Source organism: Rhodamnia argentea, chromosome 7 (assembly GCF_020921035.1).
Source record: "Rhodamnia argentea isolate NSW1041297 chromosome 7, ASM2092103v1, whole genome shotgun sequence".
NCBI lineage: Eukaryota > Viridiplantae > Streptophyta > Magnoliopsida > Myrtales > Myrtaceae > Rhodamnia > Rhodamnia argentea.
In genome coordinates, this window is record NC_063156.1 from 19652907 (window position 1) to 19669826 (window position 16920).

Below are 16920 nucleotides of genomic sequence, written 5' to 3' on the forward strand. Positions count from 1 at the left end.
CAGTTTCGAACCCGACTCGAATAAGCATATGGATATTTGATCCCTGTTCAAGCCCGCTTAATTACTACTCTTCTTCCGCATTAAATTTTACATTTGAAACGCCACTTTGTCATATACCATATCATAGCCGGCGTATAGGACTCAATGATTATCAAATTGTTCCTTTAATTTATCTACCATGGAACGGAATCATATAAACAATTATTAGACTGAATTGACATTTCTTTTCACAAATAAAGCGAATTATACACAAATATATACTCTCACTCTTCGATGCGTTCCTCGAGGAAAGTAGTGTAATTTGAGCCTACAATCCTATACAATTTGCTTTGAACATAGAGAGATTCCCCCACGCTGAAAATCTGACCAGAGGCATGTGGGAGTCTTTCCATTCCAACACCATCTCGTTCTCATTCTCTCCAATTGCCACTGAATAAGACCTCTTTCCACTAATTAATTCCATGGCTTCCATCAAGTTTGCTTGGCTTATTCTCCAACCATCCACACAGCAAGACCCCAATGGAACATCCAAACGCTCCCTTGCTTCTCCCCAACTTTGGAACCAGCCGAGGCAAGAAACAAAGGGCGAGACAAAAAGAGACTCCACAGCTAGCCTTGCCTCTACAAGCTGCTGGCTTTTCAAATCTGATTCGATTGATTCCAAAATTGCATGGTAATACTTGATGTTCTCTTCGAAGAAATCACCAAACCCCGAGCAATTTCGCGATTCGTGGCTAGTTTCTCCTTGGCCCGAAGTTATTATGCCTCCGACGGCGGGATGTGCAATCACTTCCTTGGCCAATCTCAAGAACTCACCAACTAGGCTCTCACTTCTTCTCCTTCCCATGTGGGGAAGACCCTTCATTACATTGAAGACCATCCATTCTGAACTCATATCATTATTATCACCTCCTCTTTTGCATAGTCTCTTCATCTCACTCACTAAAGCATCAATCCTCATCTCTTCCGTCACCAACTCCACACCAAGAGCCTTTGCTTGCTCTTGAAGCCTCCTCTTCACCTCCTCGAATTCGATCAAACATTTCTCATCGTCCCATTTGATTGAAGTTAACCTTAGAGCTACACGTCTCCCTGCCATTGCCATGGACTCGATCAGTGCCGACCATTGGAACGCTTCCCCCATGTCAAAGTCTATAACATGCACGGCCTCAATGTGTTCAGGCACGGATTCGATAATTGCCAAATTCGCTGCAAAATAGGCGAATCTCCCGTGGGGGGATATTTGGTATACTGCATTTAATGCTGGCTTAAAATTCTTGAAAGCCTCTTGTTTTATGTAATCAAGGTCTTGTGTTCTGTCGAACATGTAGAAGGCGAGGCGATCCATCGTGTTGCCAAGCGGGTTTGCTCTCTCGCTGATGCATACTGAGAGCACGTCGAGGAGCTCGCACTGCTCGTTTTCCATGGCCTCTCCATATGCCTTAAGGAGATGGGGGAGGCCGAGTTTATTATCGACCTCCATTCCCTCGAATGGAAGGGTTAAAGATGCTTGGGCTGAGGAGACGTCGTTAGTGATCTCCGAGTATAGGGATGAAATGGGGCTAGCGGTCCACCCCTTATCGTTGCAGCTCGAGAATGGCTCGAGCCCATCAATCTCCATCAGGATAGCTTCAATAGGGTCCAATTCGCTATTCTTGGAGTTATGCATCTCACCGAGAGCCGGCGAAAACTCGGAGGGCAAATAAGAGGAGGATAGAGGCTGAGAGGAGACCTCTGTATTTGTGAAGGTCGAACAAAATTCATGTCCTCCAATGTAGAACTCTGAATTGGGAGAAGACCCCATACCATGGCCAACAGGATTGTCCATGACCTGAAAGAATGGCCATGAAGGTACTCTATGGAATTCTGACAGCATCATCTTGTTGAAGATACTGTGTATTTTTTTTTTTTTGAAGGTTTTGGGGGGAATTTAATCGATGAGGCGTGAAGGGTATTTATACCTGCGGTTCATGCAATACGATAACAGAGATAATGATGAGGAAGAGTTTTGTTCCAGCAAGTTTCCCAGCTGCGGTCTTCTTCCTTCCTTGGAAGATTCTTGGAGGCTGTTACAAGCGTTCACTACAATACCATAAAATGGGTAATTAATTACTACTTAATTGCTTTTTGGTCGAAGTTGTTATGATTGTCCATTAATTAATTGTTAAGGACCGCTGTTTGCCATGTCATTTCCTAGGTAAATTGTCTTTGAACTGGTAATAACGACCATCCGGGTCTCTCTTTCGGGCCGTAGATGATCTTTTTATTTATTATATTCTTCAATGAGTAGAAAGAGAGTTCAAGTGGGACCCTTTTTTGTGTAGTAAAACTTCTACGTACATAGAGATCTTCGTCTGTCTGAAATGGATATTCTAATACGCTGAAAGGACAAGCAGGTGCGGCCACACAACAGGTGTTAGTTTTGCATGGCTAACAATCTTACGGTCGGAGAGGTTCTACCATTATATGTTAAAGTTAGGTCCCGAAAAAATTACAATTTTTTTAATCTATTACAATTATGTCATTTCAATTGTGACCTTTTCTCTCTTTTTTTTTTTGTTAGAAATAATTAGGGATTCTCTAAGATAATTTTTTATTTAGAGATATTTATGTTGATTTTCTGTATCTCTCAAGATTACGCGTAAATATTTGATGTGTGTGTCTTGATTGATATATGTTTTCTTAGATAGTGATATATTATAAAACTTATAAATAGGTTGATGTAATGTTCATTATGATATATCAAATCACATAGAAATTTCCCATTTTTTCTTCAGCATTATTACTTTTCAATTTGGTATTAGAGCTATCGATCTTGTGGAAACCATAGTGCACCGGGTGCACATTGCACCTGGTGCACCCATGCACCTCGAGAAACCCGATACAAACTCAGATAAATCTATCCTTACAACTCACTTAACAGTGTCCACTCCGCGTGCGCGAATCCTTTCTATGATGGAAGTCCTTTCTCTAATGGTCATGTTTCAATGCCAAATACAATGCTCGTGTTGATCAATCAAGCCTTTTTTTATGGAGGTGGCTTTTCTTTCGATGCCAGCTGCACAGGTTACATCGCTTAGTAACTATTTTCTAAGCTAGCCGTACGAGCCACTCGATACTTTGACGCCGATCGTATAGGCCGCATTGCTCGATTCTTGCTTCACAAGCCAACCGTATCAACCGCTTGATGTTTCTCCTCCAACTCTCGACCTTTCGTCTTTTGCAGAAGTTGATACATCATAAACAAGCTAAATCTAGAAGTTTCACCACAAACAATCGGAAGCCACCTCATGCACAACCACATTTCGCCATGTTGTATATCCACCAAGCCTGGCATTGAGTGCCGATTTCATGGGGAAACAACTTTTTGTGGTACTATTACACTTATTTCAAACTCAAGTTTGACTTAGTCATCTTGAGTTTGAGGGGAATGTTAGAAATAATTAGGGATTCTCTAGGATAATTTCTTATTTAGAGATATTTCTATTGATTTTCTATATCTCTTAAGATTGCGCGTATATCATTGATTGTGTATATGTTGATTGATATATATTGCCTTAGATAGTGATATATTATAAATCCTATAAATAGACCGATGTAGTGTTTATCATGATAGATCGAATTACAGGCATTGATTTATCAATCAAGGGAGAAGAATCTGGAGATATCAATCAAAATCACAAGAGCTGATTCTTGAAGATGCTAGAATCAAGTGATTGACAACTTTTGTAATATGATTATCCCTTTATTATTATTTTCCATTGTTGTATTGTTTCTTTATGTAAGACTTTCTAATAACTTTATATAGTGAAAATCATCTCAACAATTGTGCATTGAGATCAAGAGCCAAACACCTTTGTTCTTTATGGTATCAAAGCATATTTTCGAAAGAAATTGATCCTTAACCATGGCTTCCGCCAACTATCCCTACCCCTAGTCTTTGAACATTAGCAATTTTGTGTCATTGAAACCGACACAAACAAACTATTCTTGTTGGAGAGCACAAATGCTTGCACCGATTGAAAGTCAAGATCTAGTGGGATTTATTGATGGTGAATACTAGATGCCGAGTCCAACAGTCAACTCCTCTATTAACGGAGAAGCAACCGGAGTCTCGGAGAAAGTGATAAATCCAGAGTTTTTACAATGGAGAAGGTCGGATTGCCTTCTACGGGGATGGATTATTGTGATGCTCTCCGAAGAAGTTCTTGTTCAAGTAGTAGACTTGACGACATCTACTGAGGTGTGGTTAGCTTTACAAAATATTTTTGCCAAGGTATCTGAGGAACGTGAAGTTTCAATTTTTCTACAAATCCAAAAAAGTCATAGAGATAATTTTTCATCTCTTCATGAGTATCTTGGTGCTTTTCAAAAATATTTTAATGAGTTATACGCTATGGGATGTCCCCTTGAGGACAAAAAGAAGGGTCTCTTTGTTTTGAATGGCTTAGGTGATCAATATGATTCATTCACAACCTTCATGTTGAAGCCTCCAATGCCAACTTTCTCTGACTTGATTTCGCAATTGCAAAGCTTTGAGAGTCGTCTGGCAAATAAAAGTTCTCCTATAATTCAACACGGGACGGATTTCTTTGGTCGGAGAAGCAATTTTAAGAGCAGCAAGAAGGGAAAGCAATTCCAACATTCCAACAACAATTATTTTTCTTCGCATGGAAGGGGGTTTTCTCACAACAGTCCCAGAATAAAAAATTCTAGGGCTGATATTATGCATTCGCAGGGTCACAAGCCACAATTTAATCAAAGCAAGATCGAGAAGCTTGGAAAAGGAACAAACAAAATCGTTTCCTATCAAATCCGTAACAAGTAGGGCCATATTGCTTTAGATTGCTTTAATCGGTTTAATCAATCTTTCCTCCCATCGGATGTGCCAAAGGCATTTGCTGCACTTACTGTTCGAGATAGTTAGGATTCGGAATGGTTCACCGATACCGGAGCTTCAAATCATATGACTAGCGATAGAGGTAATCTTTTCAACTTACGACCATATATCAGAAAAGATAGTGTTATGGTTGGAAATGGCGATTCACTTGAAATTTCCCATATTGGTGATGCTCACATCAATTTAGGCAAAGGGAGTGTTGACTTAAAAAATGTTCTATTTGTTCCTCATATGAAAAAGAATTTTTTATCGGTGAGCTAATTTACAACTAACTATCCTCTAAATTTTGAGTTCTCTGCCATTGGTTTTGTGATAAAGGACGGGAAAAAGGGGAAGGTTTTAACAGTTGGAAACCGTGAAGGTGATTTGTATACCTTAAAGGCACCAAAAGAAGCACTATTTTCAAATTGGTTCGGGAAAGGCGATGAAAGTACTTGGCATCAAAGGTTGGGACATCCACACCCAACGACACTCCGTCATCCGCAAAATAGAGGCGATATTATTGTTCTTGCTTGGAATAAACCTACTACCATATGTAATAGTTATCAAATGGGGCGATCATCTAAACTTCCCTTTTTGCCTTCCAAAACTAGTACTATTAAGCCTTTTGAAAAGATACATTGTGATTTGTGGGGAAAGGCTACGATAATGTCATTTCGAGGTTTCGAGTATTATGTTTGCTTTGTGGATGATTATACGCGTTATACTTGTTTCCATTACGATAAAAATCTGATTTTTATGCATGTTTTCTCAATTTTGAGAAATATTTGGAAAGGCAATTTGGAGGGCATATTAAAATTTTTCAATCGGATGGAGGAGGAGAGTTCAACCGAGCAGATTTCCTGATCCACTTGCAAAGGAGTGGGATTGTTAATCAAGTGTCATGCCCAAATACTCCCCAAATACTCCGGAACGGAATGGAGTTGTCGAGCGAAAACACAGGCATATATGTGAAATTGGCTTGACGATGCTTCATCGAAGTGGAATTCCTAAAAAGTACTGGGTTGAAAGCTTTCAAACAACGGTTTTTCTATTGAATCGGCTTCCTACAAGGGTGTCAAGCATGAAATCACCTTATGAATTCTTATTTGGTAGAAAACCAGATTATAATTTTTTGCAAGTTTTTGGTTGTAGGTGTTTTCCTTATCTCGGGGACTATACCAAGAATAAGTTCGATCCTCAATCATTACCATGCGTATTTCTCGGCTACGGTGATCGCCATAAGGGATATCGATGTCTCTATCCTCCGACTGGTCAAATTTATATATCGCGGCACGTCATCTTTGATGAGACCATATTTCCCTACCTTGTACCCAACTCATTATTCCGGGACGAAAGTGGAAAAGCGGAGACATATGAATTTATAAGCTGGCCAAATGAAGACACTTCGGTGTCTGACTCAGAATTTTCACCTTTGTATTTGTAACAAGGTTCGTTCTCTGCTAACTCGGATCAACCGTGTGATGACTTATTGAATTCTGCTACTCAGAATAATTCTCATGAAGACAACATTGATGGAGGTGAATCACATGTTCACCAAAGTCATGTTGAAGTTGGTGACTCATATGGTGCTTCGCTTAATTCTTCATGCAATTTGACAAATGGAGATTCCTCTTTGGATGTTCCTCATGATTATTCAGTAGAACATTCTCCCGCTCGAAATCATTCAATGGTTACTCGAGCACGTGCTGGTATTGTGAAGCCTAATCCAAAATATGCCAATTTTCATATGATGGACTTGATACCGATGGAACGGAACAATGTATGCTTTGCTTTAAAGCATCTAGGGTGGTCGGTAGCAATGAAAGAGGAACTCAAGGCATTGCATTGTAATAAAACTTGGACTCTTGTTCCACGTCCTCCAAATACTAATGTTGTGGGATGTCGCTGGGTTTTTAAGTCTAAGTTAAAGGCCGATGGTACATTAGAAAGATTAAAAGCAAGATTGGTCACCAAAGGATATACTCGGGTAGCGGGAGTAGATTTCCTTGAGACATTCTCGCCGGTTGTCCGACCATGAAAGCATAAGAACAGTCCTCACCATTGCTACGGTTAAAGGTTGGCCCATCAAACAATTAGATGTTAAAAATGCATTCTTACATGGATTTTTATCGCAGCCTGTTTATATGGAGCAACCGCTTGGTTTTGAGGACAAAAGTCATTCGTCTTATGTTTGCATACTGGAGAGAGCTTTGTATGGCCTCAAGCAAGCACCAAGAGCATGGTTTGATCACTTTAGCTCATTTCTTTTGGCATCCGGTTTCTTTTGCAGCATTTCGGATCCTTCGTTATTTATTCAAAAATCGGGTCATGGCATTCTAGCTCTACTTTTATATGTAGATGATATGATCATTACGGATGATAATCCGAAATTGCTTGATGAGGTCATCTCTACGTTGAGTAACAAATTTACAATGAAGGATATAGGGCCGCTACAATATTTTCTAGGTGTGGAGGTTAAGATATTCTACGGTGGTCTTTATACGTGTCAACAACAATATGCTTTGTCAATCCTTAAATGTGCACAAATGGAGGGTTGCAGGCCGGTTTCCACCCCTATGGCCTCTAGTTCTCATTCTAATAGAGATGCAACATTATTTTCAAATCCTACACTATATCGCAAGATCGTTGGAGCTCTTCAATATCTCACGATTACACGGCTGGATATTTCATGTGCGGTCAATTTTGTCTGTCAATTCATGCTTCAACCTACTGTGAGTCATTTTCAAATTGTGAAACTCACTTTGCATTTAATCACCGGCACAACAGATCGAGGAATGCAAATCTTGTCCAAGTCGATTATGGACTTGTATGCTTTTTGTGATGCGGATTGGGGAGGTTGTCCCTTGACTTGACGATCGACTACTGGATTTTGTACTTTCTTAGGTAGCAATTGTATATCATGGAGCGCTAAGAAGCAACAAACGGTTGCTCGACCTAGTGCCGAGGCAAAGTATCGTGCAATGGCGTCGACAGCTGCAGAGATTATTTAGATATCATTCCTTTTGAGAGATTTGGGTATTCATCTCTCAAGTCCACTGATACTATTTTGTGATAATATAAGTGCACTTTATATGTTGATTAATCCATTATTTCATGCAATAACTAAACATATTGAATTAGATTATCATTATGTGCGAGAAAAAGTGGCTCTTGGAACACTTGTGACTAAGTATGTCTAGTCCGTGGATCAAATTGCTGATCTCTTCACAAAACCCTATCTAGGAACACATTTGGAAACTTATGTTGCAAATTGGGAATTTGGGATTCTCCCATTCCCAATTTGAGGAGGAGTAAAGGCATTGATTTATCAATCAAGGGAGAAGAATCCGGAGATATCAATCAAAATCACAAGGGCTGATTCTTGAAGATGCTAGAATCAAGTGATTGACAACTTTTGTAATATGATTACATTGTTGTATTGTTATTGTTTTCCATTGTTGTATTGTTTCCTTATGTAAGACTTTATAATATCTTTATATAGTGAAAGTCATCTCAACAATTGTTCGTTGAGATCAAGAATCAAACACCTTTGTTCTTTACGAATTACATAGAAATTCTCCATTTCTTCTTCCACATTATTGTTTTTCAACTCTTTTTTAGTCAACCGAGTCCTAAACCATTTGTATTTACACCAATTTAGTCAATCCAGCCAATTTTGCTAGAAATTGCTAACATGACACTAGCCATCCTATGCGGTGCGACTAGCGCTGATATAGATAATTTTTAATACTATTTATTTATTCATTTATTTTTTTTTTCCTTTCTCTTTCTTTTTTTTCCTCTTTTTCCTCTAGCCAAGCAAGGATCGACCTTGTCGGGCCAAAGGCAAGGGCCGGTTGTTGAGGTTTGGCGACTAGCTAGAGAAAAAGGAAAGGAAAAACAATCAAAAGAGAAAGTAAAAAAAAAAATTTCAAAAAAAAAAAAAATTATTAAAAATTATTAACGTCAACGTCTACCGCGCCATGTTAGATGACCAGTGTCAAATATTAGTTATTTTCGATTAAAATTGATGAACATACTGAATTGACACAAATGCAAAATGTTTATGATTCGATTAGCAAAAAAAAAAAAAAAAGAGGATAAAATTGCTACAAGTGCAATAGATTTATGACCTTTTCATAATTCTCCTATTAGGTCTCCTTTGAAGTTGGTGACGTCAGCGTCACAAAGTAGAAATGCATTAATTCTATCCAAAGCATGAACTCGATAAGCCAAAGTGAATATCAAAGTCGGTTTTCTTATTGGTAGCTTAAAACCCATGTCAAATAAGTTTACGCGATTTTGATTCTATCCAAATCCACTTAATTAAAAATTTTCTTGCTCATTCATTTTCAAATAAGTACTCTTAAGCTCCGTTTGTTTAATGGAAAATATTTTCCGCTTTAGGACCACTTAGGAAAATGAGTTAACAGAAAATGTTTTCCTAGTCAACGGAAAAAGATTTTATACCAAAACTTAAATTGAGGAAAATGATTTTCCCTTTAAAAGATCCGAAATCATTTTTGAAAAATGACTAGATACTAGAGGTTGGGCCAAAATTGTGCGCTTAGGCGCAGAAACCCTAACACTCGTTCTTGGGCCGTTCGGAGGGGACCGGTCCATCGAGGCCCGGCCTAAGAACCTGTACCTATGCGTAGGACACCGGACACGGTAATATCGAGATCCAGTAACACGGGTCCTCGATGCCCCCGCCTAGGTCCATCGAGGCCAAAATTTTCATAAATAAAAAGTTCAATTTTTTTAATTTATCTTTTCGTTTCTTCTTTTCTTTATCTTTTTCCTTCTTCTTCCGTTGGTTGCCAAGCCTTAGTAATAGCCAACGACTGGCTATAGGGGTTGGCCAACGAGGGCAAGTCTTGACCTCGCTAAATCCCATTGAGCTCAAGCCTCACCTAAAGCAGGGGAAGCTCCATCTTGCCGGATATAACAACCTTTCCATAATCGGAGCTCCAGCATCCCGGGTGCCGTCCAATACTAACGAGCTCTGTTTTAATCTAAAATTATACATAATATAGCAAGGGGCACATACAGAAGCTTAATCAACTAGAAATAAGCAACGACCATACAGAAACAGGCAAGTGCATGCGTAAAGAAATGACGGGCACGCTTAATAGGGTATGGCCTTAATAGGGTTTACTACCTGTATAACATGCGTTAAAAATATCCATATAATAGTATACATAAACCATATATGCAAAAGCATATGATATTATAAATATATCCGTACTAGTTAGTTACACGATCTTGTATTAAAATGATACCACAAAATATACTGGGAGGATTATAATGGAAAAACTACTCCAAGCACTATACGCTGGCGCCATCGGTATGCTCAATCCAATGCCATCTTCTTATCCAGGTCCTCTACTTCTCAAATGACTAATTCCTCTAAAATGGGTTGAATCCACGAGAGTGAGCTAAAGCTCAGCGAGTAGAAATTTCTAAACCGATCAACTAAACTACCTATTCTTCATTAGATAAGATAAAAATCACAACCAGTAGACTTGATAAGCAGCACACAGACACGACATGAAAGACAAACAACCAACCCCATGCATATGTGAGACTCGATGACGATTCCACACATCGTACAACATGAACCTCAAGCACATGAGCATACACATGATTCATTTATTTATTTATTTCCACTTCTGAACCGATTTTCATGGGATACACGCCTTGGTTATAAGAGGGACACATGCCTCATTTATTGTTCCAAGGGATACAAGCCTCAATTCTGAGGGATAAACACCTCAACTTTTTGTTCATGAGACACCGGCCATGGGAATCATGAGGGACACATGCCTCAATTCTCCCCACTTCGGGGCTTTTGAGAGACACAGGCTTTAGAGGGACACATGCCATTCCATTCTAACAGGACATAGGCTGTGGACTTTCTGATTTCTGCTCGGGCTCTCATGGGGTATTACTCGGACACGGGAGGATATTAATCACCCTCTTCGGGACACAAGCCGACGGGACCCTCGGTTCATTAATTCCAGTTTCACGTAGGCCAACCATCGACCCCACATGCAAACGACTTGAACTCCTTGGCAAGTCAATCAATCACTCGCACTGAATTGGCCACGTTTCATATCATAAACACAACTCATGCTTCGATACTTAAATGCAATGCAATCCGACACCACACTCGACAATCCAGATCTAGAAGGCACCCACACACAAGATAACTTAGCATATAAACACCCCAAGCTCATGGCCGAACCTCGGACCCAAATCAACCCCAACTCATGCCATTCGAACTACACGGTCAAATGCCCACATACACAAAACATCTCAAACAGATAAACCTAAATATAACTGGTGTCGTCCGACCCAATTAGCGAACTAATCGATAATCTAGTGGAAAGGATTAGAGGTTCTACTTGCCTTAGATCCTTTGCTCGAGAAAATGGAACTCAAATTGTCGCTAGGACAGCTCTGACCATTTCTTCTTCTCTTGGTTCAGCCCAAACCCATAAGTTGTTCAGCTTTAATTCACGTTGTTTCTTCGACAAACCAAATGATCAGCATATAAAATTGTGACACCCAAGACCCATAGAAGCTCCCTCAAGCAACGGATTGGTTATCTAAAGTTATATCCCCTTGCTTGCAAGCCAATTTTTCCTTTGTCATACCCATTTCCAAAATTAACAATCTGCTCTAAAACAACTAATGAATGGATAGAATAGGGTTGGGGGTGGGGGAACACTTGCCTTAAGGTTGCTCATGAAGAAAATGGGAGTTGAATCGTCACAAGAATGAGCCCGGCCCACCATTCTTGCTCTTTGGCGTTCGCTATCAAGGGCAAGGACAAGGGAAAGCAAGCAAGCTTGAGAGGCCGAAGTGTGGTTGTTAGTCACTGTCATTCAAGGAGGGAGCGGCGCCAAGTCTAGTGGCATCGGGTAAGAGGAGAGTGCGAGTGAGAGGAGTGGGTGAGAGAGAAAATGAGAGAGAGATGAAAGAGGGAGGGAAGCATCCACCAAGAAGAAGAGAAGGAAATGAGAAGAGAGAGGGAGGAGGGGTTTAAGGAGGGTGAAGCGGTGGAAGAGGAGATGGTCGTGGAGCAAAGTGGCGGTGAGATTTACGGTCCATTTTTAGGACAACTCATACGTGAACTAAATGATTTGATCCTTAACCATTGATGATGCCCAGCGATTCCTTTTTAACTCAATATCCATCACGGCGATGATTAACATCCTTAAAACATAATCATCACTAATTCTTGTCCATAGTCAACTACTCCTCTTAATAATCTAGCTGGCAAAAAAAATATTAGACCTTCACTTCTGTCACCCGATTTTTAATCGGCTTTATTCTTAAAAAATTTATAAAAAATCCATGGAAAGTCAAAAAATTACAAAATTAAATTTGGGAACCTTGGTAAAGTCTAAGGAACCATTTTTGAATAATTTTTTTTCATATTTTTCGTATTTTTTAATATTTTTTGAAAATAGAAAAATACTTGAAAAATTGGGAAAAATAACATTTTAGGCTGCAAAAATACACAAAATTGTCAATATTTTTATTTTAATTCCCTTTTTCATTTTGGCCTCATAAATCTTGAAAATTTCAGCTTGGGACCACGTGTCTCTTCATTGAGCATAGTCCAAAATTGACCCAAAACTTACATTTTTAATCATTTTAGTCAAACTTTTCTATTTTTTAGAGTCATGACATAATACTTTAATACCCTGCATTTCATTTTAATCCAAAAATTTCAGAAATTGCACAATTACACAGAAAGGACCTAAATGGACAAATATTTTTCAGTCTAGTCTCTAGGTTTCAATTAAAATGCAATTAATCAAAAGCTAGGGATCACCATGCCAAAGTAGGACCACTACTCTATAGTTTTCAACCTTCTAAATTGATTAGTGGGGTTAGTTTGGTTCAATTTGACCATTTAGTGTTTGAATTAGTCAATTTACATTCCCAGGTTGAAATGCGAATTTAGGGTTTTGTGTAATTCAAAGTATATTTTCCACAAAAATCGGGAAAAGTACACTAGAAGTGCCATTACTAGTGTACGACATTCACTTGAGTGCCATAACTTTCAAAATGTTCACTTAAGTGCCAAAACTTTCAAAAATCATTCACTTGAGTGCTACGTCGGAGCAAAATCATTTACTTGAGTGCTACAAGAACTTTTTCGGCATGCCACGTTACCTTTCCGGCGTGCCACGTCGCCTTTCCGGCGTCTACAGTAACTTTTGCGGCGTGCCACGTCAGCCTTTCATTTGTCATGTCAGGTTTTCTAGCTACCACGTCAGCATGGCACTCAAGTGAATGATTTTTGAAAGTTATGGCACTTAAGTGAACATTTTGAAAGTTATGGCACTTAAGTGAACGTCGTATAAAAGTTATGGCACTTCTAATATACTTTTCCCCACAAAAATCACATTTTTCTAATGAAATTCATATCTCCGAAGTTAATTTTGATGTTGAAATTGACAAATTTGAAGAATTTTGAGGTCAATTTCAAGGAATTTTGTCAACCAGTTACGCCAAGTCAACCTAGATCCGACCCAATGACCGAGCCAACCCATCTTCTTCCCCAAACCATTCCCACGTAAATTCTAGTTTTGCGGGTTGAATTTGAGGGACAAAATTGATGGATCGATCGGCTATAATTAGAGGTTCTATGGGAGGGGTTTTTATCACCATTATATCCTGCTTTGATCGAGCTAAATACTACAGCAAATGGTCATCGAAGTTGGGCTAGGTGGCTTGGTCAATGGCACGACAATACCCAAAGTCAACTTTGTCATAGACCATCCCAATTAGGCATTTGTTTGCACTCGCTAGACCTGCTAACGAACCTAAGGGAAGTTCTCATCGTCTCCATCGCCATTTAAACCATTTATCACGAGTCATCACGTGCCAAAGAGACTCCGTGATCACCTGCTCGTGCTCACGCAAAATTTAAATTGGATAAGTGGAGCCTCACACATTTTTGATCAAGAGAGGAGTTCATTTGGTTTACAGACAAAACAAAATAGAGAGAGAAGCTCTCGGCGATCATCGTTGTCGAAGCTCGGGGTTTCGATCGTGTGACTTCAGCCCTGGCATTCCAGGGCAAATCAAGCCTTTAAATCACCTAAGGAAGTTCGCTGGCGCTCCAAGGAAGTGATCGCCACCGGTCTCGCAGCTCGGCATTCCCGAAAAAGGTGAGTTGTAGTTTCGAGCTCCTCATTGTGCATTCATGGCATCTCACCTATCCGACGATCATTTTGCGAATTTTTTAAGGCGTTTTACTTGTTGAACTTCACCGAGGATCATTATACTCTTGTTTTGCATTGATTTTACACGAAACTTTCGAGTCCAAACCTTCGCTATAGCCAAACTTGTTGAGACTTGACTAGCAAAATCTGGCAATCTTGCATATTTTGAGGATCACGACACCGCACACACAAGCACCTAAACTCGAGCCGCGAAATCACCCTTTAGGTCGCCATAGATAGGGATTGGTATGCGAAGCTCCTGTGTTTGATTGTACTTGGATTGACCATATTTAATCCCGCTCGCTATGCGAGATTGATGATTCTACCCACTTGTTGTTTGATTGCGCTTGTGGGCGGCTCATCGATTCGTATAGCGGGAACCTTTTTAGGTCCCTACCCGAGCCTGCTTGATTTCTTTAGAGTTGAACCTCACTTGTCTTATGTGCATGTGAAATGGACAGTTGGTATACCTAAAACTAAAAAAAAAAAAAAAAAGAGTAACATCGATTGGTAAGGCTTTTTACCCTCTTTCTTTCTGTAAGTATTAATTCATGCATGACATGCATTTTCATGACATATCATTGACATTTGTAAGATCGTTTAAGTGATCGGGGTTGAGAGTTAATTTTCCTTTTAGGATAGATGACGCCCCAAAGTCAAGTTGAGGTTCTCGATACATTTGCATGGGAGCGGAGGACTATTCGACGCAAGGACCGAGTGCCCGCCACTTTTCGAGTCTTTGGATTTGTCTATGGAAGGGAGCTCAATGGACGAAACCGCACTCGTAGTGAGAGCTGTGATTATACGCGTTGTGCACGCCATTTGGAGCTCAAGCGAGGAAAAGAGAGAATCTGTGAGCTATATATGAAATTGGCGAGGCGACCTCGTGCAATCAAGACGGCTCCAAAGCACTCCCCAATTAAGAAGAAGGAAATCATCGTCATATCTTCCGATGATGAAGAAGATGTCAAGCTTCCCGAGATAGTAGAGATATCATCGGATGAGGACACCATTTCGACTACCTAGTTTAGTCAGACTTTGGGGCATTTCTAGGGTTCATTATATTTTGAGTCAATTATGTATGTTCCATTCACATGTATTGGTCGAATATCTTTTGATGCTTTCATATCCTATCTCTTTGGGCTTTATTGTATTAGATTTATGAATTTCGTGAGTTGTCAAATTTTAAGTTGTAAAAATGACTTTCTACCCCGATTACACTTAAACGATCCTAATCAATTACATGCCATCTTTGGGTGAGATTTGGTCAATAACTACTCCGTTTGGTTCATTTGGGTCAAATGGGAGTAGTTAACCCTCATGTTACCAAAAGATGACATGGAATTTAGTTAGTGCATTTGCATTACATTCCATGCATATATTTCATGGTCCGTGGTAATTGACATTAGAATCATCATTTTACACATGCTAGATCATAGGGAATGGAGACATCAAGATCATCCCGTACTCGCGGAAAGAACTCTCTCTATGGTGGGATCGCCTCAACCCAATCAACAAAGCATACGTGGAAGGACGTTTGGGTCGATTGGTAGACCTAATCAAAGTCGAGTATCAACCGGCTCTCATTCAAGTTTTGGCTAAGGTATGGGACATGCGCACGATGACTTTCAACTTCCGAGGCCTCGAGTTGACTCCTACACTTGAGGAGTATTCTGCTATCATTGGGGCCAATTTTGACGATCATATAGCTCAACCCCATCTTGACATGGATTCTACCCGATCTCTATCGAGCTTCCTTCGCCTCAAAACTTCTGAAATAGAGAAAACTACAAATTCAATTCCGGTAGATTCACTTTCTCATTTCTTTTTGACAAATAGTCCTCCCCTACCCACCGAAACCGGTCATAAATCGGGAAAGGTGTTCATCCTAGCCTTCTTTGCATTTGTTCTATTTCCCACTTCAAGAATTACTTTTGACCCTTCTATAGCTCACATAGCTCGATAAGCATGTTGTCGCTGGAATTATTCCTATATGATTCTAGCTGAAACCTTCCTCTCTTTAAATCGTTTCAAAACTTCCAAAAAGGCCATTTTCCAAGCACCCAACGGACTACTTTACATGTGGTTCGTTTCCCATATAAAAACTTTCCAACTTCGAGTGGGGTGCTATGAAATCAATGAACATGTTCATCCTCTTAAATCCTTCCTCAAGTGTCAATCCCTCGTATCCAAATACTCTTTCAAGAAGTGGGTTGAGCTATTGGATAATTTAAAGCCCGAGCATATTCGATGGCGTTTGACTTGGCCCAAGATTTTGGAGGCTCGTATTACCGGTATTGAAGATAGCCCCATTCCCCTATTGGGTTGTAATGGCACCGTGACATATTATCCCATTCGTGTGGTGAGGCAATTTGAAGTTTTACAAGAAGTGCCACCGGATGTCCGTCCCGGGATCTTTTCATTCGATATGGCACGTGGGAAGCTCACCAAGGAAGCAAAGAAATTGTATCGGGCTCGGATCAAGCTCATTCTCCATACTTTGAAGAATTCACCGTTGCAACAAGTTGAATGGCCCGATTACTTAGATGATGAGATGAACATCCATAGAGCCTCTAAAGAGTATATTCGGAAGTTCAAAGAGTATCGCCAATCATTAGTGGAGCCATATGTACCCGAGTGCGTATCTCCTCGCATTGAAGAGGTGGAGTCCTATGAGCCCGAGTACATAGTACCGTATGTCCCGGGAGTGGAGCCATATATTCCAGAAGATCCAGAGCTTTGGATGTCCGAAGAAGGAGAAGACCCGTACCTATGGGATTCCGATGGATCAGA

General features: G+C 40.0%; 1 protein-coding gene across 1 annotated transcript; it reads right to left on the reverse strand.

Moving 5' to 3' along the window:
• Positions 1–307: 307 nt before the first annotated feature.
• On the reverse strand, positions 308–1828 carry LOC115745853 (protein NODULATION SIGNALING PATHWAY 2-like). The gene has a single exon (XM_030681466.1). The coding sequence runs from the start codon at positions 1826–1828 to the stop codon at positions 308–310; it is 1521 nt and encodes a 506-aa protein (XP_030537326.1).
• Between the last annotated feature and the right edge of the window lie 15092 nt (positions 1829–16920).